We start from the raw sequence: 25,763 nt of genomic DNA on the forward strand, positions 1-25,763 counted from the left end.
AATCTTACAGGGGGGTTTTCTCAGAAGTCTATCAAGAAGCTTCTGTGCCATTTGTAATAATGGTATCTAGCTATAGGTGAGGATAACCCAACATGCTGAATCTTGCTTTCCCTGGTGCCACTGGGTACTGCCTTCAAGCATGTTATATTGTCAGCTGTCAACAGTGGGATTTACTGGAAATTATCTAATGTTCATGTCTAACCTGCCCTTGAGTAGCAACATTTTGCCTCTACAGTCTAATCTGTGACTCTCCAGCTGATGTGACACTATATCCCCTAGTTGTTAAAGGGTCTGTCGCCAGAATACAGCACATCAATCCAAACCCACAGATATATAGGTTAGGGTCACCTGAGTCAAATGGTATTTCCTCTTTGTAAATTTGTGCCTCTGCTGCTGAGATATTTCCGTTTCTGTTAATATCCATATGAACTCTTTGAGCAACAAAGGTGTTGTCATTGCTCCAAAGAGGTAAGCGGCAATACCGCCATTGCCAAAAGTGCTCATTTACATATTGACAAAAGTGGTGATTGCTTTGCAATAGAGGTAACGATTCACAAGGAGAAAACACTGTTTGATTCAGGTGACCCTGACCTATATCTATGCGAGGCCTGGTCGATATGTTGGATTCTGTTGACAGACTCCTTTTAAATGTAGTTTCTGCATCAGTAAATCTAGAGATTAGAAATCTGAAGAAATCAAAAAACCTTGCCTCACTGTCAACCAGCTCCCTGTAGCTCAGCTTCATGTGCCCTTGAGATTTTGACGTGATTGTGACATATCGATGTACTATACAGCCCATCTTGATCTCAACATCATGTATTGTATTTTTCAGGAGAATAGTGTGGAGTTTGAAGCCTGCCTAGTCGCACAATGTGATGCTCTTATCGATGCCCTTAACAGGAGGAAGGTGCAACTTCTTGCACGGGTTAATAAGGAACATGAACACAAGCTGAAGGTTAGACATGTGAAATACTAAAACTTTCTTATGCTATGAATATGTATATAAACTCTCTTATGCCTATTATAGGGTGTGAATGGATGAAACATGACACAGGCATTCAAAAAACACCAAAAAAGAATTCATGTGCCATGCTCAGTCATTGACTGAGCAGGGTCTTGGCCATTGCAGTTGCCACGGTGTGGAACACGGTAATTGTAATCCAAAGAGCCCTACTTGTGTATGTATCATTAGTGAATTATATTGTTCATGGATATATCACTAATGAATGTTTATGCTTGTGTCATTAATATATTACATGGTATGTGTATTGTGGGGAAGGTAGCTCGGTAGAAGCAGTGGTGTGGACCCAACCAGTCAGAGATAGGGACACAAATCTTGCAGCAAATCAGTTTATTTAAAAAAACAGCAAAATAAATAAAAAATAAATAATAAAAAAAAGCCCGGTGGTCTACATAGACCACCATTGTAAAGGGGCGGATTTTGAAGAGAAATCCGCTGTCAAAATCCGCCCCTTTGCCTACGTGTGAACTAGGCATTAGAGACAAAGTTTGAGACTTTTGTGCGGGCCGCAGATATGCCTGTAAAGGGCCGCATGCGGCCCGCGGCCCGCATGTTTGACATGCCTGGTTTACAACTTCTTGTGCAGTTAGAGCGGGTTCACATCTGCACCCTGGTTTCTGTTTTGCAGGTTTCCGTTTCCTGCCCGAAACTGGACAGGAGACAGAAACTTGCAGTCATTTTTCAAACCCATTCAATTGACATTTTGCCGCGGTGAGCGTTATGTGCTCTCCGCGGCAAAACCGTTTGCGAGACTTTGTGTCCGGTTAAAAAAAAAAAAACGGTTTCGCCGTGGAGAGCACAAAACGCTCACAGGCATTCACGGCCGGACACTGTCTGCCAGGTTTCCGTCTTCTGCCGACAGAAGACGGAAAGCTGAAAACGGAGATCGGGCGCAGGTGTGAACCCGCCCTCAGGCATAAGAGAAGTTGACCTGTGACTGGTCAGTGACCTTAGCTCCTACCTTGAGTATTCCTCTTTCCAAAGTGGAGATGAAACCATTTTCAGCTTCCAAAATATTGAAAGGGGGAGGAGGGGGACTCTGAAAGGGGGCATGGCTAAGCACAAGTCAGGAGCTTTGCATGGTAAAGGCGTGGGAAGATTTTTATCTGTGTTTTTTTCTTTCTTTATGAAACCTATTGGGAAAACGCTTATGTTTCTGCAGCTAAAATTGACATGCTGACATCATAGTACCCGCAGCTTTTGTGCAGAATTTTTTTCCACAATGTGTGGATGATATCAACCAGAATTTCATTCTCTTTTCTGGTATTGCAAAACATAGTGTTTTTCTTCTGCTGTGTTTCTGCGGCAAACAAAAACACTTTGTTTCCACAATGTGGGGCCTTAGTTTTAGTGAGTATGCAAGTGAGCTCTTTGGCACATCTGCTGGAGAATCGTTTATAGCCTGCAGTCATTAAACATTGAGGCCTGTCAATCTTTATTTTAGGATGCAATGCTGGATGACTTCTCAGGTGAAAATGGGTGTTCTCATAGTGACATGTTCAATTAATAACTCATTAGCATAGAGAGTAAAAGTAGATCTTAACACCCAAAGGCTTGTTCTCTATGTCACTAACCCCACCTTTCTCCAAAACAGCATATAAGTGGTTTAGAAGTGAACTTGGCGGTGACAGGCTACCTGTAAATCCCTATGTCTGCACTGTGACCCTGTTGTGGATATCTAGGATGCTCAATAATGGCAGGTATTCCTGCCGGGACGTTACATAATATGCACTTTGTGATATACCTGGTCCAATAAACAAAAGCCTTTTTTCACCTGATGAAAGCCTCCGAGGTGCTGTGACCTTCCTGTCCAATATCTATACATCCATCCATCTATTGATTCATTTTTTTAATCTGTTCACCCTTTCCAAAGATACTTTCCTGGGAAGGTTATATGTAAATTAGCTCTTGTTCTTCAAGTGGATGGTAACCTTTTATTTTATCTGAAATAACAAAAGGTTACTGCCTACTTGGAGAATAAGAGCTAATTTACATATATTTTACCGGGGACTGTATTGTTTGAGTGGATGGGTGTTAAAAAAAAACACCAAATGACATCAAATTATGTTAGTCATTTGCAGTTTGTGTTTGGTGACAGAGCCTTTTTTTGTATCTATCTGTCGACTTATCTATTCTTCTATTTATTTGATATCTATCTCATACAGATCTGTTTATCCATCCGCCTTTCTAACTATCTATCTGTCTATCTACCTACCTAACCAAATACATCATATCTATCTATCTATCTATCTATCTATCTATCTATCATCTCATACATCATATCTATCCTGATCCAAAAATGAGTTGTAAAGCAGCAACGTGCATATCTCTTCATAGAGTTGGTATAAACCTTCAAGAAATGGCAGAAAATCCCATTTAAGTAGAATATCAAGAATTAGCCTGCACCCCCAGTGACAAAATGATGTGGGTTTATTCCGTCAGCAACATTTCAGTCCAGTAAATGTAGGATCTATCTTTCTATCTATCTATCTATCTATCTATCTATCTATCTATCTATCTATCTTTCTGTCTGTCCATTTGTCTACAATTATGTCATCCTGAACCAAAATTCGTCTTATTTCATTCTATATTTGCATCTTTATGTGCAGTCTTGTCTGATAAAATAACACAGATGTGGCCTCCTCGGTGCACAAGTGTCTAGCAATGTATGTGAACAGGCTTTTCTCTCCTGTGAAAACAAATGGCATCTGCTTCATAGGGTTTAAAGCCGACGACAATATCCAATCTGGCTGAGCAGTGCACTCTCCAGGGGAATCATACTTCCAGCTTCTCTTTCTTCTGGACCTTTCATGTTTTCCTGTGTTCCTGGTCCCTGGTGTGTAATCCATTTTCCGTACTAGGCTGAAATATCCATTACATAGCTCACCTCGTGTTAGTCCTGAGCAGCTCTGTGACTGGGATGTGATATAATTAATCTTATTTTATTGTGTTTCCTCGAGACTGAATCCTAAATGATTTTATAAATGTGGAAGGCGGCCCAGGTCCTGGAGGCACTGACATGTAGTAGTAAATTGAAGGCAAACGCAATTGGCTTTCCTGTTCTTCTGGCACCTAAATATCCTTGTGAGACAGGATGCATTGGAGGGTATTCCACTTTCCCAATTGATTTTTTTGATTGTTCCAATGCATCTTCAATACAAAATGAATTTCAATTGGTTGAAATTAAAAATTTCCTGTCATTGTGTGTATACAGTTCCTATTCCAATGTATGCATTTCCATGGTAAAAGACTATTGTAAACCTTGTGCAGTCTAATAATGTAGTCATATTGCTTTCCATCCATTCCCAAAATATGGCCCCTACGATTTGACCAAGTAAGGAGGGATTACCAAACCACAAAAGCCCATAGATAAAATATATTTTATCGTGTGGTAGTCTCTCTTTCCTGTATGATAATGCCACAGGCCATGAAGCTGAGTTATATAGACATGTTTGGTGAGCTCCTTGTGAAATGAAGGGCTATCGCTGTTTAGTTCTGCTAGATTCCAAATTATCTTGATTTTCTGCCACAACATGTAAATGTATCCTTAAAGGAATTGTACTGTATCTGTGGAATCTCATTCATTCCCCTATTGTATAATCACAGTTGAGCATTCATGGTAAATTTACACTGGTTAACCATTTGATGACTATTTTACAGTATATACCCCCTACCCCAGTGTAAAATACAGTACCGCTATGCAGGATCAACTATTTCTATTGAGTGCTATCCTCCTCCTTCAAGAAACCCAATTGGCCAGAATTAATTAGTGAAAAGCAGGGAGTGTTGTCATAGGAAATGCTCACTAAAATGAGTACAAATGAATAAACCCTTAGCATAATAGACCTTTTTCCTCCAAGTCAGCTGTATATCTTCCACCAATACATCAATGTGTCTAAACTATAGATCAAACCATATGCAGAGTGAGCAGTTTGTCCACTTATACAGTCCGATGCGAGTGGTGGGTAATTTGTATGCAGCATGCATGTTCCTAAAGATCTATAGAAGAGATGACGTAAAGGGCGCTCTTCAGAAACCATGTATGGACTCCTGTGAAGAGATCTAGATGCTCCATGTACATCATAAGGATTTGCAGCTAAAGTCTACTTCTATCAACCTATCACAGATTATTGCATGAATCAGTACTACAATACTACTTTGTAATATACAGTCCTATGAAAAAGTTTGGGCACCCCTATTAATCTTAATCATTTTTAGTTCTAAATATTTTGGTGTTTGCAACAGCCATTTCAGTTTGATATATCTAATAACTGATGGACACAGTAATATTTCAGGATTGAAATGAGGTTTATTGTACTAACAGAAAATGCGCAATATGCATTAAACCAAAATTTGACCGGTGCAAAAATATGGGCACCTCAACAGAAAAGTGACATTAATATTTAGTACATCCTCCTTTTGCAAAGATAACAGCCTCTAGTCGCTTCCTGTAGCTTTTAATCAGTTCCTGGATCCTGGATGAAGGTATTTTGGACCATTTCTTTCTACAAAATAATTCAAGTTCAGTTAAGTTTGATGGTCGCCGAACATGGACAGCCCGCTCTCAAATGATCTGAAAACAAAGATTGTTCAACATAGTTGTTCAGGGGAAGGATACAAAACGTTGTCTCAGAGATTTAACCTGTCAGTTTCCACTGTGAGGAACATAGTAAGGAAATGGAAGACCACAGGGACAGTTCTTGTTAAGCCCAGAAGTGGCAGGCCAAGAAAAATATCAGAAAGGCAGAGAAGAAGAATGGTGAGAACAGTCAAGGACAATCCACAGACCACCTCCAAAGAGCTGCAGCATCATCTTGCTGCAGATGGTGTCACTGTGCATCGGTAACAATACAGCGCACTTTGCACAAATAGAAGCTGTATGGGAGAGTGATGAGAAAGAAGCCGTTTCTGCACGTACGCCACAAATAGAGTTACCTGAGGTATGAAAAAGCACATTTGGACAAGGCAGCTTCATTTTGGAAACAAAAATTGAGTTGTTTGGTTATAAAAAAAAGGCGTTATGCATGGCGTCCAAAAAGAAACAGCATTCCAAGAAAAACACATGCTACCCACTGTAAAATTTGGTGGAGGTTCCATCATGCTTTGGGGCTGTGTGGCCAATGCCGGCATCGGGAATCTTGTTAAAGTTGAGGGTCGCATGGATTCCACTCAGTATCAGCAGATTCTTGAGAATAATGTTCAAGAATCAGTGACGAAGTTGAAGTTACGCCAGGGATGGATATTTCAGCAAGACAATGATCCAAAACACCGCTCCAAATCCTCAGGCATTCATGCAGAGGAACAATTACAATGTTCTGGAATGGCCATCCCAGTCCCCAGACCTGAATATCATTGAACATCTGTGGGATGATTTGAAGCGGGCTGTCCATGCTCGGCGACCATCTAACTTAACTGAACTTGAATTGTTTGTCCAAAATACCTTTATCCAGGATCCAGGAACTGATTAAAAGCTACAGGAAGCGACTAGAGGCTGTTATCTTTGCAAAAGGAGGATCTACTAAATATTAATGTCACTTTTCTGTTGAGGTGCCCATACTTTTGCACCGGTCAAATTTTGGTTTAATGCATATTGCACATTTTCTGTTAGTACAATAAACCTCATTTCAATCCTGAAATATTACTGTGTCCATCAGTTATTAGATATATCAAACTGAAATGGCTGTTGCAAATACCAAAATATTTAGAACTAAAAATGATTAAGATTAATAGGGGTGCCCAAACTTTTTCATAGGACTGTATCTTGGTAGAGAAAAAACCTTCTATATCAACTTATTTGACTCTTTTCCTGCTTTCCTCCCTAAATTGACTCTCACTCTGAATTATCTTCTAAATGTTGTCTTGCTAGAGCAAGACTGTAAGAAATTCAGAGATTTCATATTGCAAGTCACAAAAGAAGTCAATGGAAAGGGAAGAAGGAGACATGTGGAGAGACAGTAGGTGAAAAGAGCCCGCAAGCGGCTAAATAGGAATTTTCTTTCTTATTCCAAGTCACATTGATACATGTTAGTACTTCTCTTTAATGGCCTATATGACCCTGCTGCAATGTGAGAGAGATTTAGATGAGTTAGATGAGTACATTTTCTTCTCTGTCTGTGGGAGACATCATTGAAAGCTAGTCTTTGCCCAGCAGCTCAAGGAAAACTGAAAATTAGAGACTGTAGTGAAGGAAATGGCTATAAAGTGCAGAATACAAGTCATATACAGTAAAGACCAGATATAGTTTTACTTCCCATGTACACACACTGCACAATTGATTTATGAAGTTATTGAATAGTTAGGTATATGTACGTATGTTGTCCTATAGTATACTAGTTAAAGGAGATCAGAACAATTCTAGTCATGTTTAGATGTCAATAAAGAAGTCAACATATATCTCAAAACCAATGCAAAGGAGGTACCACAATGATGACCACATGGCTGTTGTTGGCCAGTCATTTATACCTAGACTATGTTTTGCATTTTGTAAGTTCTTACAGTATCCTTTTAGTACAGATCATACGTATTTTTAGTGCGGATCATACTGAGCCCAGGTTCTTTGTTTTTTTTTTTTACAAAAGAGGGAAACAACAAGGATTAGGTTGCCTCTGGCATAATCCAACCCTTCTATACCCCTGGTCACGTGAGAAAGTTGCCTTATGTAACTAAAATGTCTTTGATCTAATAGGTCTTAATATGTGCTGGATTATGAAGAATTCTGGATTACCATAGAAAAGTATTAATTCTAAATTATGTTGCAATTCTTGGAATAAGTGCAGGATTATGAGATAGTCTGAATTATCAGAAGCCAGATTAAAGGAACATCGCTGTATTTCTTTGCATTAGTATGCACATGACCTCATAATCCTTTGTAACCTTTGTGTGCACAAGATGTGGAGATAATCTAAAATCATCTTTTCTTTATGGTTCCCCTTCAGGTTGTACGAGATCAGATCTCTCACTGCACAGTAAAGCTGCGGCAGACAACCGGATTGATGGAGTATTGTCTGGAAGTTATAAAGGAGAATGACCCCAGCGGTTTTCTTCAGGTGAGCGTCCTTTTAGTTGTGCAGTATAAACTGTGCAGCTGCAGCAAAAGCAGGAATTTGGGGGCTGATTTTGAGACAAATTCCGGCTGGAATCTGCCTCCTATTGGTTTCCACGGGAGGCAACAATGGACGCTTCAATCTTGCCACGGATTCCACAGCTGGTGCAGAACCTACAGCGTGAGGCGCTCTGCTTATTAGCCCCATTGTCTCTGACGCAAATCAGCAAGTAAATCCGAGGTGGAAAGGCAAAGCTCTGCTTCAGCTTTGTGCAACTGGATGCAGAACTGGAGAGGAATCTTAGGTGGAAGACCGGCTCCTTAAAATGATTTGCAAACACACTAAAAATTTCTACTCAGTAATTTCTTAACATATCTTTATAGCTTTCAGCTCAGCATAGACATAGGGGGGATATTAATAAGCCTTGTATGTTCCTGAATATTCTATGCATGTACACTCATTGACAAAAGATAACACACCCAGACAGAAATGTCGGATTGCTGTATAACTCGGTATGCAGTTATGTTTAAAGCGCATATGTAGATGCTTACACGTGGTCTGAATAGACACAAGATCTTGCCACAGAGCGTAATACTGCTTCCCCGCCCTATAAAAACTTTCAGAGGCTAATTTTTGGTAGTGTACCCCTTGGTGAGAGATCATTGACTGCTAGACAAGCATCTACAACACACTCCAAGATATTTTGCCCAGTTGACAGACTTTAAGAGGGGATTTCATTAGGTTGATAGAAACAGGAAGACTGCTTCATTGAAATTCCTGCTGTCTAGACCGTTCTAATCAATGCTATTAGTGGGTGATAGGAGCAGTGGTTACATGAGGTCACAAACACATGGTGAGCAGTCTCTGGACAGCCCAGACAGAACATTAGCTGAGAGGATAGTTTGATCTGCCGACAAGCACAAACAGCTCTCACGGTTTCTTTGTCTTATAGCCAGACACAGGTTAGACCTTCATTATACATCCATGTCGTTGCTTGGACCATTTCTAGGTACTTAGCTTAGAAGGAAACATGGTGTGTCACAGTGCCCATTACAGGTTCTGCTATTGACAGCCAGCCACTGTCGCCTTTGTTTGCAGTGAAGTCATAAACATGAAGCCTAGACTGCTACCATGTTGTCTTTAGCGACTATTTCAGTTTCTGATTAGGATCTAGGATCTGATGACGGTCAGGTATCGGTATGTAAGCCTTGTTGTGAGTGTTTTAATCCTTCATTTGCTATGGAGCAACACATTGACCCAACTGCTGGTATGATGATCTGGGGATCCATTGCATATGACAGTCATTCACCTCTAGCAGTGATACAAGGACACTCACAGCTCAGCAATATGTGCAGGACATCATTTATCCACATGTGTTGCCTCTCGTGTAAAGGCTTTCATCTGGTATTTTTCAGCAGGATAATGCTCACTCACACACTGCAAGTGTTTTCCAGGAATGTCTGCACCATATTGCAACACTTCCTTGGCTTGCCTGGCCTACAGATTTATTGTAATTAAGCATTTATAGGACAAACCACAAATGTGCAGGATCTACAGTCCCGCCTGCCACATCTATTGACAACTTTGCAGGATACTGTACATAACCTGTATGTCTCCATACTCAACTGTATCTCATCTTGAATCCAGGCTAGAGTCGTAGTCGGCACAGAAGGGTACTAGAGCTTTCTTTTATTTTATACAGTTTTCCCAATAAACATGTTATTTTGCTTTAATTGTAATGACTTACATATATCATCTTACATTAACATCTATTTCAATCAGTTCCAACAACTTATTCTTGTTGCATTATTCTTTGTCAATGAGTGTGTATAACTAGTATTGAACTTACAGGCATGGTGTAAGAGTAGATACTGATGACCTATCCTTAAGAGTGGTCATCAGTATCAAATCGGTGGGAGCCTGACATCTGTAACCCCCACTAGTCAGCTGATATCTGTACAGTGTATAGGGTCACAAGCAGACAGCTCTGTACACTGTGTAGTAGCTATACTCCACTATTACAGCTCAGCTCCTATTCAAAAAGCATGTGGCTAGTTGATCATGTGACATTTGCTCAGGTCAGTAATTGTCAGTAGCAGTTTTTTGGCATCATAAAAAGAAGTCATCGGGGAGCGGCAACATCACTGACCAGGCTGCTGGGTCTTGAATGGAGGATGCATAAGTGGCAAGCTAGCTTACTTATTTACACTATTTGCAGCTCCCAGGAACATTTTTTATTTAACATTTATTGTGAGGTGTACAGATTTGTTTGCAGTAAGTATCTGCAGGCAAGCACTAGACCAGGGGTCAGCAACCTTTGGCTACTGTGAAACTACAACTGTGTGCAGACTCCATCCAATTCTATAGGAGTTCCAAGAACAGCAGAACAAGTGTGCATGCTGAGAATTGAAGCTTAGCAACAGCTGCAGTGCCTAAGGTTGCCCACCCAGCACTAGGCTGTGAGAGGGGAAGCATTTCAGTGCTGGGACCCCTCTCACTACAGTACAAGCCCAGTAAAAGGCAATTACAATGACAAACATTTGTAGTGTTCTTTTCTCACAGGGAGGTTTTTGGCTGCCACATAGATGCACATCAATCAACATGCAGTAGGGTCATTTTTATAAGATTCCAGTTTACTTCTCAATATTTTAGGTGTGTGAGAGAAAACTGGAGTACTCAGAGGAAACAAGTAGAGAACATACATACTCCATGCACATGTATATGATCAGATCCATACCCAGGATTACAGTACTGCAAGGGTTTTAGTGCTAACCAGTGAACAACTGTGCTGCCCCTGCCATGTGGTACTACTCTTCCTCTAATAGTAGTCTTTATTTGGGCCAATCCATTGCTCCCCTTTTCTGGATGAAATGACACCCAGTCTTAACACAGAACGTTTCTAAAGTCTCCTAATTTTACAGATATCTGACGCCCTGATACGAAGAGTTCACCTTACTGAGGACCAGTGGGGAAAAGGAACTCTCACCCCCAGGATGACCACTGACTTCGATCTAAACCTAGACAGTGCACCTCTATTGCAGTCAATCCATCAGCTGGACTTTGTACAGATGAAAGGTAGAAATCTGGTCTGGTTGTCCTTGGAAACAAATGCTTTAGCTCCTATTCTGCTGTCAGATATATGACCTAACAGTTTAGTTGTAAATATGTACCTGTCATCTGAGCTCCCTTAATGTAGCACTCTCTGGTAACAGCAATACTCACCAAATCCTGGTCCCCTGTTTTCGCGTTGGGTCCTCTGTTCCATTCCATACTCATACTGGCTGGTCTGGAAGCCAAGAAGCTCTGGTGACCTCTATGGCCGGGTGTTCTACATCTTAGGTAGTGAAAATCACCTATATAAAATATGTGACCACGGAGGTGAATGATTGGCATCAGCAATAACCTGAGACGCTTTATTTCCGGCCCAGTCATTACAGGCACAGACTGGAACAGGGGGCCCAGTACCATAATGCAGGGCCAGGGGAAAGGGATATCACTGCCTTTTATTTATTAATCAATTAATTAATTAATTTATTTTATTTTAACCTACCCTCTGCCGTACAAGGTTTTCCAGGTTGCTTGGAAAACGACTTAATGCTAAAGCCCTATGTAGCGGGCCACTGCTAAAAAGCACTGCGGAAAAACCTTAGCATTTTTCACAGAAAGTCTGCAGAGTTTTCCTCTGTGGACTCTCTGCCTCCATTATACGTATACGGAAACTGCCAGCGTTTCTGTAGATATAATTGACATGCTGCAATTTGTGAAAACGCGACAGTTTTTCAAATCCCAGCATTTCCGCTACGGATTATTTTCTGCAATATGTGCATGGGATTAACCAGAATCCCATCCACTTTGCAAATACTGCCCCAATTGTTGGTGCTCCGTTCTTGCTACGTTGGGCCCCGCTCTAAAGATAAAGGATAACAGCACATCAGCATGGAAAAAATTCTGAGTGCCACAATTTTTGCCCTTTCCCCAAGGAATATAACAAAATGAATTGGGAGAAGGGGGGTTATTGTCTTTCTACATGGGCTGTTTGTTTTGTATGTACCAGTAGGGGGCACGCTTGTAAAAAGCTACCACAACGCCTTGGGTAAATTAGTTTGCTTTAGAAATAGATTTGGGTTTAGATACCTTAGTAAATATTTCTCCTGTCGCTCTGCCAAGACTGCCTAACAAACCATTTTATCTCTGGAGTTCAGCCGAGGACGAGGATTGTTCTGAATTTGTGCAGTGTCATGCGTCAGTCAGCATATGCCGTCTGCTACAGAGCTGCCCTATTGTCTTCTGTGGGAGCCAAAAATACCTGTGGATAAGCAATTCACGTGGTATGTGCAATGATAAAGAAGATGTCCACAGGTATTAGAGTAGACATGGACAAAACTTAAATCAAATTTATAACTACATTTTTATATTTATTTGTTAAAACCAGATAGTGAAATATATAATTTTTTCCAATCTGTTTTTATTTAAGTGATATTTTCTGCACGATTATGGAGGCTGCCATCTTACTGGAGCTTCTCCTCTGTTAATAGCATTTAGTAATATGCTGTAATGGCCATAGGCAGCAATAGACATGAACTGAAGTCTATGGGAGAGTTTTCTAGACATATTCTATGTAGTAATGAATGCAATGATGGGTCAATAGTGAACCCATAGTGACCCATGTTGGGAGCAGAAATCCGGACATTGATGCAGATGTCCTCTGTGCTGCAGGCAACACATTATTTAATCTCTCCAATGGAGGCAACATTCTGGGACTCAGGGAGGGTTCTGGTCTCTCTTATAGAGACCTTTGATGGTAATTTTTTATACCTCTTACTTTTCCTAAACCCTTAGTTCCCTCTTTAGTACCAGCGCCCCCAATTCTACAGATGGAAGAGTGTTGTACACACAACAACAGTGCTACCCTTTCCTGGAAACAGCCACCCATGTCAATGGTACAAGCAGAGGGATACATTTTGGAGCTTGATGATGGAAATGGTGGCCAATTCAGGGTAAGAGCTGACGTTTTATTATGTACTTAAAAGGATACTCACCTGCGGATAACCCCTTTCTATATGCTCTTTATTAAAGGGGGATCGCTGATTATCCAGAGACAGAGCTAGCTTGTGCATTACATAGATGTCCACTGGCTTCACTGTCACTGTGTATAGATCCTGGTAGCTCGGGCTTAACATTTATGAACCCTGAATTTCAATATGAACAGTACTATGCTGTAGTGAGTGAAAATTTGGAGGGGACTAAAATGTAAAAAAATATATAATTATGAAAGTAAAGTGGTGCTGTGGCTAATGGGTTAATGTATTTTTGTCTATTTAGCCCTCTGATTTTACCTTGAATGTAGTCATCTATGAATGATATATGTGGGTAATGCACTGTAGTGACATATTGCATTAAGTATCTCACATCGCTCTCTGCAGATTGCCTTCATGAACCCGTAGCCATAAAATGTAATCGATTTATTCAGGAAATGGTTATTGGGTGACTTACGGGTCATCAACTTCTCCAGGTCTTCACTACATACAGCATCTGTACAGAGGCACTCAGAAGTAAATCTCCATGCTGAAGCCTATAAGGCTGGGTTCACACTGCATATTTCTGTTGTGTTTTTGATTAAACTTTGTTGTACTAATTAAAGTATCTTATGGTTCATTCTGACATAGAACAAGCCGCATTCAGGTTTTGTACACATGTGGTTACTGCTACATTGGGATGCAGCCTTAGAACTGCATGCTTTTTTACTTGCAGAAATGTCTAGCAAGTGCTGTTTCTAATTCTGGCCAACAAATTTAAGGAAACTTCAATAACACATGCCGTTTACTGTTGCAGGAAGTATTTGTTGGGAAGGAGACAATGTGCACGGTGGATGGATTACATTTCAACAGTACATATAATGCACGGGTCAAGGCCTTCAATAAAGCTGGGGTCAGCCAGTACAGTAAGACCCTGGTCCTCCAGACCTCTGAAGGTAACCAACTCTGTAGTACTCGCTATGTTAAGCATTATTACTACATGTTAGTATGCAATAAATTCCCAACTACAGTAATATGTATGTCACTGATGCTCCAGCGTCCACTATGGATAAAGACTGTGGGTCAGAATGGATGTTTGCCTAAGTGATAAGATGCTGATAAAAGTATATAAAGGGAAGGGGCCACACGGTGGTTCAGTAGTTAACACTCCAGCCTTGCAGCGCTGGAGTCCTGGTGTGCTACATTAAAAAAAAGTATTTAAAGGGATTTTCTCCAAAGGGGTATTTCCTAACTAAATGTAGTTTTATAGCTATATAGTCATAAAATGCAGATCAGTGAAGGCCTGCCACTGAGATGCCCAGCAATGCTATAATAGGCTGATTGTACCATGTTTCCCTGAAAGTAAGACATCCCCCAAATATTAGACCTATTTCAATTTCTTCTAGACTAAGAAATATAAGGCCTCCCCTGCAAATAAAACCTAGTGGTCTAGCAGTGAATGCGTACGCCGTCACATCGCCGCACCACGCCTAGTGCCACCTAAACCTCCACCATTCTGTGCACTGCGCCTGGTTTATTGCTGTACTACACATGCATGGGATTACAAGGGATTGGTAGATGAAGATCCTTGTATGCACAGTACAGTGATGAAGCCAGTACACCTTGCTGCACTATGTATGCTTAGGGAGTACTACACAATCTTGTACTACACTACTACTACACAATGTTTGGAGGAGGCTAGTAGTGAAGTGCAACAACCGATGGATGTCAGTTAAGAATGGAGGGGCAGATGTGGACATACCTAAAGATGTAATGCAGATATGAATCTTTACTAGTTATTGTCATACAGCTTGTGCCATGTTATAAGTTGCTGTTATTGATTTTACTGCATCTGAAAAAAACATACAGGAGAATGTCTGATAACTTTCTCAAACCGTCTATTCGTCTAAAACACGATGATGGTGGTTTAGGTATCAAAACCTGACATGTTCCTGTCCGGTCTAAGCTAAGGAAAGCCTGAGATTTTGGATATGCATCTGAAAATGAATCACTGATGTATTATAACAATAAAATCCCTTTAATTGATCACAAATGGGACTAGGTGAGGGTTTGCTACAGCTGTATGCAGTATAGACTATTCTCTGTGAGCTAAACAGAGTTGGAATCCAGACTGATACATTGTAGTAAACTATCAGGATTGGGGAGAGATAAAGAGATAAAATACATACGTTGTAGGTTGTGTTCTCGGAAATATACAAATACCAAAATACATCGTTCTGTTCTGCTTATGAATGAATGAATGACCATATGCATATATTAACTATTTCATCGCACCATTCACACAAACCTTTCATCTCAGTCTAACATGCATGTCAATATTAACAGAGCAGGAAATACCAAACTCCAACCAGCCAAATATAACAGGTCGCAGCAACCTCTTTCATTGTTGACGTGCAGCTTAATATTGTTATGTAGTACATTCATTATTCTTTGTAACATTATCTGTGCTATCTCAGTTCATGTCTTATATTTTGCTTGTCTAAGGCCCAGTTACAGATTTATATTGTGGCCCAGAAGCTTACACCTGTGCTGTACACAGTTCTGTGGTATTCAATGCAAATCAATGCGCCAGAGTGTCCAGTGACTATAATGGGCTCATTAGGTGTCCGTGTCTTTAAAACTAAAATCAGTGGACGAAAAAGTCCAACATGCACAGCTTCTTCATCTGCCGGTTTCAGTTTTAAAGAAACGGGCCCCATTATAGTCAATAGAGTCCATCAGGCTCCACGTGTATCCACTATTTTAGCACTCCGTCTATGGATTATTCTGGTCTGGTCAAACGTGAACTTAGCGTCAGTTGTTATTATGTTCAACATCTTGCCCGACCTCAATGCCCCATCTTTATCCTCAGGTCAAAGGCAATTTTTGGCCTATACTTGAGTCATGTGAGACAGACTAGTTGCTATGGATTTCCAGCCTAGGAGCTCATGAGTAAAGGCAAATGGACTGTGTAAAATAGTACAGAGCTTACCTGAGCTGATAGCAGTAATATGCAAGGGTATCTTGCCAGCCATCATGTTGTGTGGAAACTCTCCCTGTGAATATTTGACAACAGTCCAGTATTTTTTGGGACCATAAAAAGGTGGAGCTTGTGCAGATTTACACCAGAAACACAAAAACACCAGAAATATAGGAAAAAGTATCACAAAAAAATGTATCTAATGCCCTGTTCACAACTGCTTTTGTATTCTGTCTGGGGAGAGTCCGCATGGAGACCCCCCCCGAACGGAATACAAACGCAATTGCAAGCGCTGTGCTGTAAAAGCACACAGACCCCATAGACTATAATGGGGTCCGTGTGCTTGCCATACACTGCCCTGCCCGCATGAATGATTCCTTAGCCTTAGGGTAAGTTCACATGGGGCTTTTGGGTCAGGATTTTGAGGCCGTATCCGCCTCAAAATCCTAACCAAAAAGGAAAAAAGAAGCGACATGCTCATTCTTCAGGCGGATTCGCCTCGCGATTCGGCCTGAAGACACTCCCTCCTCCGGACTAGACTCATTCATTGGGCCTAATCCGGAGCGGAGTGCGCGACTAGATGCCGATGCAGTGCACTGGTATTCAGTCGAGGCTACCTGTATTTCAAAAAACCTTGTGTGAACTTACCCCTAATGTGCCAAATGATATTTAGTTTTAGGTCAGTATGAGGAAAAAAGTGTGGGGCTTAAATATTCTTTGATTTGTTACTGCTAACGGGGTGTCTGTAAGTTTCCACAGTTTTCAGTGTGTTTTATAGTTTTTTTTTCAATGTGCATTTTTGGTGTTGTACGATTTTGCAGCTTATCTTGTGTATATTGTGTCCAGGTTGCTTTTTTCCTTGTTATAAAGATTACTGAACTATGGAGTGATCATCCTGACATTGGATTTCTTGTGTTGTCTGTAATGTCATCATAGCCGTATTTTTCGGACTATAAGACGCACTTTTTTCCCCCCAAATTTCGGAGGAAAATGAGGGTGCGTCTTATAGTCCGAATGCTGGGGGAGGAGCGGATTTGCAGCATGGCCGCGCTACTGCCACCGCTGGTTTTCTGCAGCGGCAGGAGCGTGACAATCTGCAGGCCCCGGCAGCTAAGACAGTCCCCGGCATCTGCCGGTCTATTACAGCAGATGCCGGGGACTGTCTTAGCTGCCGGGGCCTGCAGATTGCCACGCTCCTGCCGCTGAAGAAAACCAGCGGTGGCAGTAGCGCGGCCATGCTGTAAATCCGCTCCTCCTCCGCAGGTCCCGGCAGTTAGTTAGCCCCGGGGCCGGTCCCCACCGGCCCCATACCTTTAGTGATGCAGGCCGGCTCCTGCACGGCGAGGCCGCAAGAGCCGACCTGTTCTGATGACAGCTGGGAGCCTAATGAAGGGTCCCAGGCCTGTCATAGCTATATATTACTATCGCGGCTGGTCTATGACACTCCGCGATAGTAATGTATAGAATCTCCCATAGACGGCAATACACTTGTATTGCCGTCTATGGGACTTGCAATCAAATGATTGCAGGTTCAAGCCCCCTAGGCGGGGGATAATAAAATAGTAAAAAAAAAACAAAAAAAAAAAACACTTTAAAAAAAATATAATAAAAAATAAAATAAATAAAAGTTCACCTCCTTTCCCTAGAATACATATAAAAGTATAGCATTACTGTAAAACATATACATTAGGTATCCCTGTGTCTGAAAATGCCCGGTCTACTAATATTTTTATGTACAGTGAATGTCAAAATCAAAAGTGCTAAACCGCAGGGTTTTTCTCTCTGTTTTGCCTCTGAATTAAATAATAGGTGATCTAAGCAATAAACATTTCCCAAAATGGTATAACTAAAAAGTACACCTGGCCCCACAAAAAAAAACGCCCTATACATCCCCGTACAGCTGCAGGGTCACCTGTCAATGTGGCCTTGCAGCTGTTCCAAAACTACAACTCCCATACATTAAATATTTTACCATTTTTTGCCTGAAAATTTTTTTCCCCCTATTTTTCTCCTCTAAAACCTGCGTCTTATAGTCCAGTGCGTCTTATAGTCCGAAAAATACGGTATATATATCTGGTGTATATTATGGTGCTTTCATCATTGTGTATAGCTTGCAGCAGTGTTTCACTTGTCATCCATGTCTTTTGGTTCTCATCAGAGAAAACTGTGAATCTTTAGATGTGATTCACATGACTTGATGTTTGCACAGTGGTTTGTTCTATGTTTAAGGTCTTATAGTTTTGGATGTATGTTTTCTATTGATCTGGAAGTTGAGGAACAGATCTAGGTTACTATGGATGAGTCTGCTTACATTCATCTGCCTCAGCATGAGGGGTGACAGTGTATTTTATCTTCTTGAACAAAACATATCATCTACAAGCGGTGGAGATGGCCATATTGTGTGATTCCAGGGGTATAGTAACAGTACTGAAGTAAGGAAGCATATCCTTCATGGATTATAGGGCCACCACCTTATCTGGCTAAACTACATACTATATGAATATTGAACAATATTTACCAAAATGGCTCCAAGGTGATGGAGTTTATCATCTACAAACACCTGTGGCAGTCATTTTATTGGATTCTGTATGTCAAAGTAGGAGATACAGACATAACAGGAAAATAATTTGTGCATTCACTTCACTGAGCAATGACAGGGTCACCTAAACAACCAAGTTGCATTTCAACAAAATGGCTACCTCCAGGTTTACTTCATCACCAGTGTATGATATGTATGTAATGTGATGCACGCTTAGATTGCTGACATTTCTATGCATGTCTTTGCTTATGCTAGGTCCCTATCCTCGAATGTCAGCCTCTCTTGCAGCTCGCTTGCAAATCAACACCATGCCCTCTCCTCTCGAGTTCCTCCAAAACTCAGAACAGGAAACTTGTGTGTCTCCAGGTAATGGCTTCCCCCTCACAACTCATCGTCCTTGGTTGCAGTGTAAAGTTGTCTCCATTGACTGCATATCATTGGTCAGAAATGTGACAGAACTACCTCGGAGTCAGAGCAGAGCTCTTGTAGTTATTGACAACAAGGCCTCTTGTAAGTCAGGCCAGCCCAGTTTCATGCTCTTGATAGCTGTATAGAGGCAGCCATGTTGTTGGCTTGTACCTCAGTCTGGGTTCACATCTGCCTTCTGTGGACGGTTTGGGATTTCGTCCCCCATTCTGCTTCAAAAATGCAGAGAGAAAAGTCCTGCAAGCAGGACTTTTCTCTGCATTTTTTGTGGGGAAACTGGCCAGACCCCATTATAATCTATGCGGGTAACTGCTTTTTAAGAGGATAGGGTTTCCGTTTTTCGGGTCCCCAAGCAAACCCGAAGAATGGATACCCGAATGCTAATGTGAACCTAGCATCAGACTTGTCAGTGGTTCTGGCGTGTTTGGTCACAGCCAGGCAGTTACCATTTGCCTTGCATTAAAATGTGTTATAAAGGGATAAAACGTGTAATATTATATGATATTACAATGTATAATACTACACACTTTAGTATTTGCACATCTACTTTCTACAGTCCTATGAAAAAGTTTGGGCACCCCTATTAATCTTAATCATTTTTAGTTCTAAATATTTTGGTGTTTATAACAGCCATTTCAGTTTGATATATCTAATAACGGTACTATTCCGTTATCGGGCCAGCAGCAGCGCAGTTCAGCAGCAGCTTTCGGGACAGCAGTTCAGCAGCGGGAATTACAATGACATCCGAGGACTGCTGGCCCGATGCTTGTGCCCAGTAACCAGTACATCGATGACCCCCCTCCCCCATCCTTCTCCTCCTGCCAGTGCTGCCCCCCAGCTCTCCTTACATCTTCCCCGTACCCTCTCCCCGCCACACGACTAGGCCTCACCTCAGCGCTAGTACCGAGACCGAAAGGAAAGACACCGGGGCTCAATCCAGGCCCTGACAAGAAACACGCCGACTATAGGAACGGTGAGCTACAGCGAGCCGGAGGGACAAACTTTCTGCAGCGTCCGGCGGCTATCTAGTAGCATTCATTGCTCAAGATTTACGGTGAGGCCTATTACAGGGAGAGGGTACGGGGCAGATGTAAGAAGAGCTGGGGGGCAGCACTGGAAGGAAGAGGAGGATGAGGGCATCGATCGATGTACTGCCTACTACACACAAGCACGGCCTCTATCATCGGGCCAGCATCGGCTTAGTCATGTGGCGGGGAGAGGGTACGGGGTAGATGTAAGGAGAGCTGGGGGGCAGCACTGGAAGGAGGAGGAGATGGAGGGGGGGTCATTGATGTACTGGCTACTGGGCACAAGCATCGGGCCAGCAGTCCTCGGATGTCATTGTAATTCCCGCTGCTGAACTGAACTGCTGTCCCGAAAGCTGGTGCTGAAATGCGCTGCTGCTGGCCCGATAACGGAATAGTACCCTAATAACTGATGGACACAGTAATATTTCAGGATTGAAATGAGGTTTATTGTACTAACAGAAAATGTGCAATATGCATTAAACCAAAATTTGACCGGTGCAAAAGTATGGGCACCTCAACAGAAAAGTGACATTAATATTTAGTAGATCCTCCTTTTGCAAAGATAACAGCCTCTAGTCGCTTCCTGTAGCTTTTAATCAGTTCCTGGATCCTGGATAAAGGTATTTTGGACAAACAATTCAAGTTCAGTTAAGTTAGATGGTCGCCGAGCATGGACAGCCCGCTTCAAATCATCCCACAGATGTTCAATGATATTCAGGTCTGGGGACTGGGATGGCCATTCCAGAACATTGTAATTGTTCCTCTGCATGAATGCCTGAGGATTTGGAGCGGTGTTTTGGATCATTGTCTTGCTGAAATATCCATCCCCGGCGTAACTTCAACTTCGTCACTGATTCTTGAACATTATTCTCAAGAATCCGCTGATACTGAGTGGAATCCATGCGACTCTCAACTTTAACAAGATTCCCGATGCCGGCATTGGCCACACAGCCCCAAAGCATGATGGAACCTCCACCAAATTTTACAGTGGGTAGCATGTGTTTTTCTTGGAATGCTGTTTCTTTTTGGACGCCATGCATAACGCCTTTTTTTATAACCAAACAACTCAATTTTTGTTTCCAAAATGAAGCTGCCTTGTCCAAATGTGCTTTTTCATACCTCAGGCAACTCTATTTGTGGCGTACGTGCAGAAATGGCTTCTTTCTCATCACTCTCCCATACAGCTTCTATTTGTGCAAAGTGCGCTGTATAGTTGACTGATGCACAGTGACACCATCTGCAGCAAGATGATGCTGCAGCTCTTTGGAGGTGGTCTGTGGATTGTCCTTGACTGTTCTCACCATTCTTCTTCTCTGCCTTTCTGATATTTTTCTTGGCCTGCCACTTCTGGGCTTAACAAGAACTGTCCCTGTGGTCTTCCATTTCCTTACTATGTTCCTCACAGTGGAAACTGACAGGTTAAATCTCTGAGACAACTTTTTGTATCCTTCCCCTGAACAACTATGTTGAACAATCTTTGTTTTCAGATCATTTGAGAGTTGTTTTGAGTAGCCCATGATGCCACTCTTCAGAGGAGATTCAAATAGGAGATCAACTTGCAATTGGCCACCTTAAATACCTTTTCTTATGATTGGATACATCTGGCTATGAAGTTCAAAGCTCACTGAGGTTACAAAACCAATTTTGTGCTTCAGTAAGTCTGTAAAAAGTAGTTAGGGGAATTCAAATCAATAAAATGATAAGGGTGCCCATACTTTTGCACCGGTCAAATTTTGGTTTAATGCATATTGCACATTTTCTGTTAGTACAATAAACCTCATTTCAATCCTGAAATATTACTGTGTCCATCAGTTATTAGATATATCAAACTGAAATGGCTGTTGCAAACACCAAAATATTTAGAACAAAAAATGATTAAGATTAATAGGGGTGCCCAAACTTTTTCATAGGACTGTATATTCCATTCTCCATAATACATCATAGTCTCACAGTGGTTTCAGATATTAGACTTTTATTTGGAAATCCCGGCAGGATTGACAAGTGATAATTGAGAGTCTCGCAGTTATACGGGGTGATGTAAACGCTGCAAGATTAACAAGCGGACTAATTAACATTATCATTAGTCTCCGATGCTATATCTACATTTCCCTGGGGTCCGACATAAATCTTTGGGTTCAGTTAGTCATGTGATATTCCAGGCTTTTTGCACAAATGTCTTTTTCACATGAGCATAATATGGATAGATTTTTTGTACTTTGACTAAAAGTCTTAGGTTGACCAAGCACTAACAGCATCATAAGGATCGATTCTGATGTTGTTAATCTAAAACATTCAACCCATGTCGGACTTTGCAGGAACTTTAGTGTAAATGGTCCATTTACATGGAGTAAACGCGCGCTCATTTTGGCAAAATACACGTGTAAAGAATACATGTGTAAAAATAAGACTCCCATTGACTTCAATTACATTTTTTACACGTGTAAAAAAAAAAACATGTCAAAAAACACGTTGTGTTTTTTGGTGCATTTTTTACACTTGTAAAAAATGTCATTGAAGTCAATAGGAGTCTTATTTTTACATGTGTATTCTTTACACATGCATTTTGCCAAAATGAGCGCGCGTTTACTCTGTGTGAGTGCACCCTAAGTGCAAGGGTGTGCCTCTATTATGTTTGTGTGAAAGCAGTAATAAGAACCCAGTGTGCACAATCTGCTACAGAAATCTACCTACCATCAGCTGAAAGATTTCCTACTCCCATTCACATCAATGGGCAAGGACTCTTCTCTTTTTCCTGCTTGCTGATTTTTTCAGGTAGCAGAAAAAGAAGTATCTGGCTTCCTTTGAAATGAATGGGAGGTGGACATTTTTCGGTGGATTCCATCGAAGAAATTCCACAAAGTGAACTTATCCTTAGGGTTAATTCAGATGGCCATACTACACTGCCCATGTTACAGCGAGACACTCCATCCTGACTGCAGGTCTAATGACCTGAGCTAGCTGAATCATAGGGTTCATATACAGTAATGCAGCTAGTTTGGTCATTAGATCAGCTGTCAGGGTGAGATTTAGGCTGTAATACGGGCCATATTAGGGCCATATGACTTAGCTCTAAAATATATGGTCATATGTATTATTAGAGTAGACCATCTGGATGACCCATTGTCTGAAAGCTACGGCAGTGATCATCTAATCACTTGGGTCCAACTACAGAAAACACAATGTCCTTCCAGAGATTGTATGGTACCTCACATAAGTTAAGGGGTTATAGCAACTCTGCGTTCGTCTCAGATTCCATAATCCTATTGTGTCTCATACTTCAATGGAGGCATCATTTTATCTTCTTTCTCCTGAAAATATAAAACTGGGTAGAGCTTGGGTTGCATGGTTGGGGGGGGGGGGGGGTGTCAGCTTGCAGCAGCAGCATCCTTCTCCTCACTTATCTGCCTTCTTGTCTGAATTGGAGCATGGAGGATATAGCTTCTCCCACCTCATATATAAGATGTCTGGGCGTTAGCTTTCTTAAACCTCTTAGAATATAATATTTTTTGTGCTGCAGAGATAGCTTCGTATTTTCATCAGGGATTCTGAATGATTTCCCTTTTCAGAGTTCTCATTCCTTGCTGATACCTGGATTTAAAGATCTTACCATGAGCACACTCCAAATTAATCTGCACGTCACTAGTGCACAGCTGGAGACGTCAGCCGGAGATGATTTGTCTGGCTTCACAGTGCAGGCAGAAGGATGGGAAGATCAAAACTGCTTTGTGAGATAGTCCCTGGTTAACTCTTCACATACTAGAAAGATCCAGATTAATAGAACTGGCTGCCACAGCACTGCACATATTACCCGCATTCACATCAGGCCCTGTCCCCAGTGGGAATCACAGTCTATAGTCCCTGACTCAAACGCATTAAAGTCAATGTCTTAGGAAACAAATTAACTTTTCAGTATATTTTTGAAACGGTGGAAGAAACCAGAGAGCCCAGAGGTACTCCTACCAAACATAGAGTAGATGTCCTGCATTGGAATTGAATACAGGACCCCATCTCTGCAGTGAAACAGTCAACAACTACTGAGCCACTATACCATAGCATATTAAGGCATATGGATGTAGTAAAGGGGCCTCTATGGCCCTTTGATTTTAAAGGGCAGCATGTAATACTTTATTACTCCTACAGCTTCACTGATAGAACCAGATTGTTGAGGTTGTCCCGGAATGAGAACTCTGCATCTGTTTTTAGGTGAAAGCAAAATTGCCAGTTCGTTCCAATGATCTGTTTCATAGGGTGCAGTTAATGCACGATGGACAGAGTTGATACATATGCATTGACGAGGGTTTCACAGTTCTGGTTCCAGTGGAGTGCGGCATAAATGCCTGAAATTTACGAGTCCATTGTTGCTAAGTATGTGAATAATGCCTATCGACAATGAACCTGGCCTTATTGCCCATGGCATACTATTTATAGGTACATTGGAGATTTTCTCTATTGGCGTTTTAGGGAGGTGGGTTTTGACATATAGTAAGGTGTAGCAGAGCATTGTGCATCAGTGGACTAATAGTGAGGTACAGTTTTACATAGGACTGCAGCCCAATGTAGTAAATTATCTGAACTCAAGAGTTATCATTGTGAATACACCAAACTATTCAATGACAAATTCAGCCCTGCTGCACCTTTAGGTGAGGCAAACCATATTTTAGTAAGTTTTTGTACATGGTTATTTGAGATCAGCAGTAATGCTGAGAAATCATTGATGGTGTTTTCAGAAAAGTTGTCTGCAGAGAGGGAGAAATAGGGTTTTCATTTTGGTTGTGGTGCTGAACCTTGTCACAGGAATATGTCTTCATTTTCCTGCAGATAGCTGCTGGGTCTAATGGCTGTGTGCAGGAATCGAGGCCTAGAGCGGTTTCCACAGCAACACACAAGATACCTCATCACTTATACCTCAACGTCAGGGAAAATAGAACCGGCCTTGCGGTGTGCACAGGAGAAAAAATTGTGCCTCCATTACAGCTATGTGACATTTAGAAGATTGCATAATGTTTTCTAACAAGAGCGCAATTACCAGAATAGCAGACATGGGAGTAGTGACTATGGGGCCCCGCAGATTAGAAGGCCCAGACTACAATGCAAACAGTCTCAGTAGTCAGCGGCAGGCAGCGATCTCTGGATTACTGCCTGCCTGGAATCTGGACAAGGAAGGGGAAGGAAAACTGAGTATTCAGGAGAGAAAAGGGAGGAAAGACACCGTGGGAAAACTGCAAGGCCATCATAGACTGCTACATTGTAGAGACCAAGACCAACACTACGACATAACCACCTAGTCATGGAGCAACCCATCTACATATCTTATTTGGCCATAAGGGCGTTACAGAGGAATTTCTCTGCTCTGCCTCTCCTTCATTTACCATAGTATGGCTGTCATTACAGCTTCTGCAAGGATTATCACTCATTTCTTCTAGATTCTTGAAAAGGACAAGCTAAGGACATATTGCAGATTTTTTTTAGCATAGATGCAGATGCTTGTAGATGTTCCAGACTTTCTATGGCTTCCGCCTCTGCTGCCGCTGTCACTATCAGATTATATGTGTGTAATCAGCTATGAGGCGCACGTAGCTATTAGACCAGCAGGAACATCTTTGATCTATGATTTTCTTTTCTCCTCTTTTGTTGAGTATCTCTGATGACATTGATTGCGGATCCTCGGCCCTGTGATACTGTCCCATTAGTCTTATGTCGGTGAATTGTAT

The 25,763-nt window shown here is 41.5% G+C and overlaps 1 protein-coding gene across 10 annotated transcripts in view; it reads left to right on the top strand.

The window, feature by feature from the left end:
• The window catches only part of TRIM9 (tripartite motif containing 9), an 83,820-nt gene that overhangs the window by 52,306 nt on the left and 5,751 nt on the right, over positions 1 to 25,763 (top strand). For 4 of the 10 annotated variants that reach the window (XM_075282508.1, XM_075282509.1, XM_075282510.1 and 1 more), the window contains exons 3-7: positions 833 to 955; positions 7,957 to 8,067; positions 10,986 to 11,139; positions 12,904 to 13,061; positions 13,897 to 14,035. In XM_075282508.1, the coding sequence (XP_075138609.1) occupies positions 833 to 955; positions 7,957 to 8,067; positions 10,986 to 11,139; positions 12,904 to 13,061; positions 13,897 to 14,035 (685 nt within the window). Of the gene's footprint in view, positions 1 to 832; positions 956 to 7,956; positions 8,068 to 10,985; positions 11,140 to 12,903; positions 13,062 to 13,896; positions 14,036 to 18,853; positions 18,965 to 25,763 lie in introns of all 10 variants that reach the window. The other 6 variants (XM_075282503.1, XM_075282505.1, XM_075282506.1 and 3 more) reach the window with 3 other exon arrangements.

The sequence above is a fragment of the Leptodactylus fuscus genome, chromosome 7 (assembly GCF_031893055.1).
Source record: "Leptodactylus fuscus isolate aLepFus1 chromosome 7, aLepFus1.hap2, whole genome shotgun sequence".
Classification (NCBI taxonomy): Eukaryota; Metazoa; Chordata; class Amphibia; order Anura; family Leptodactylidae; genus Leptodactylus; species Leptodactylus fuscus.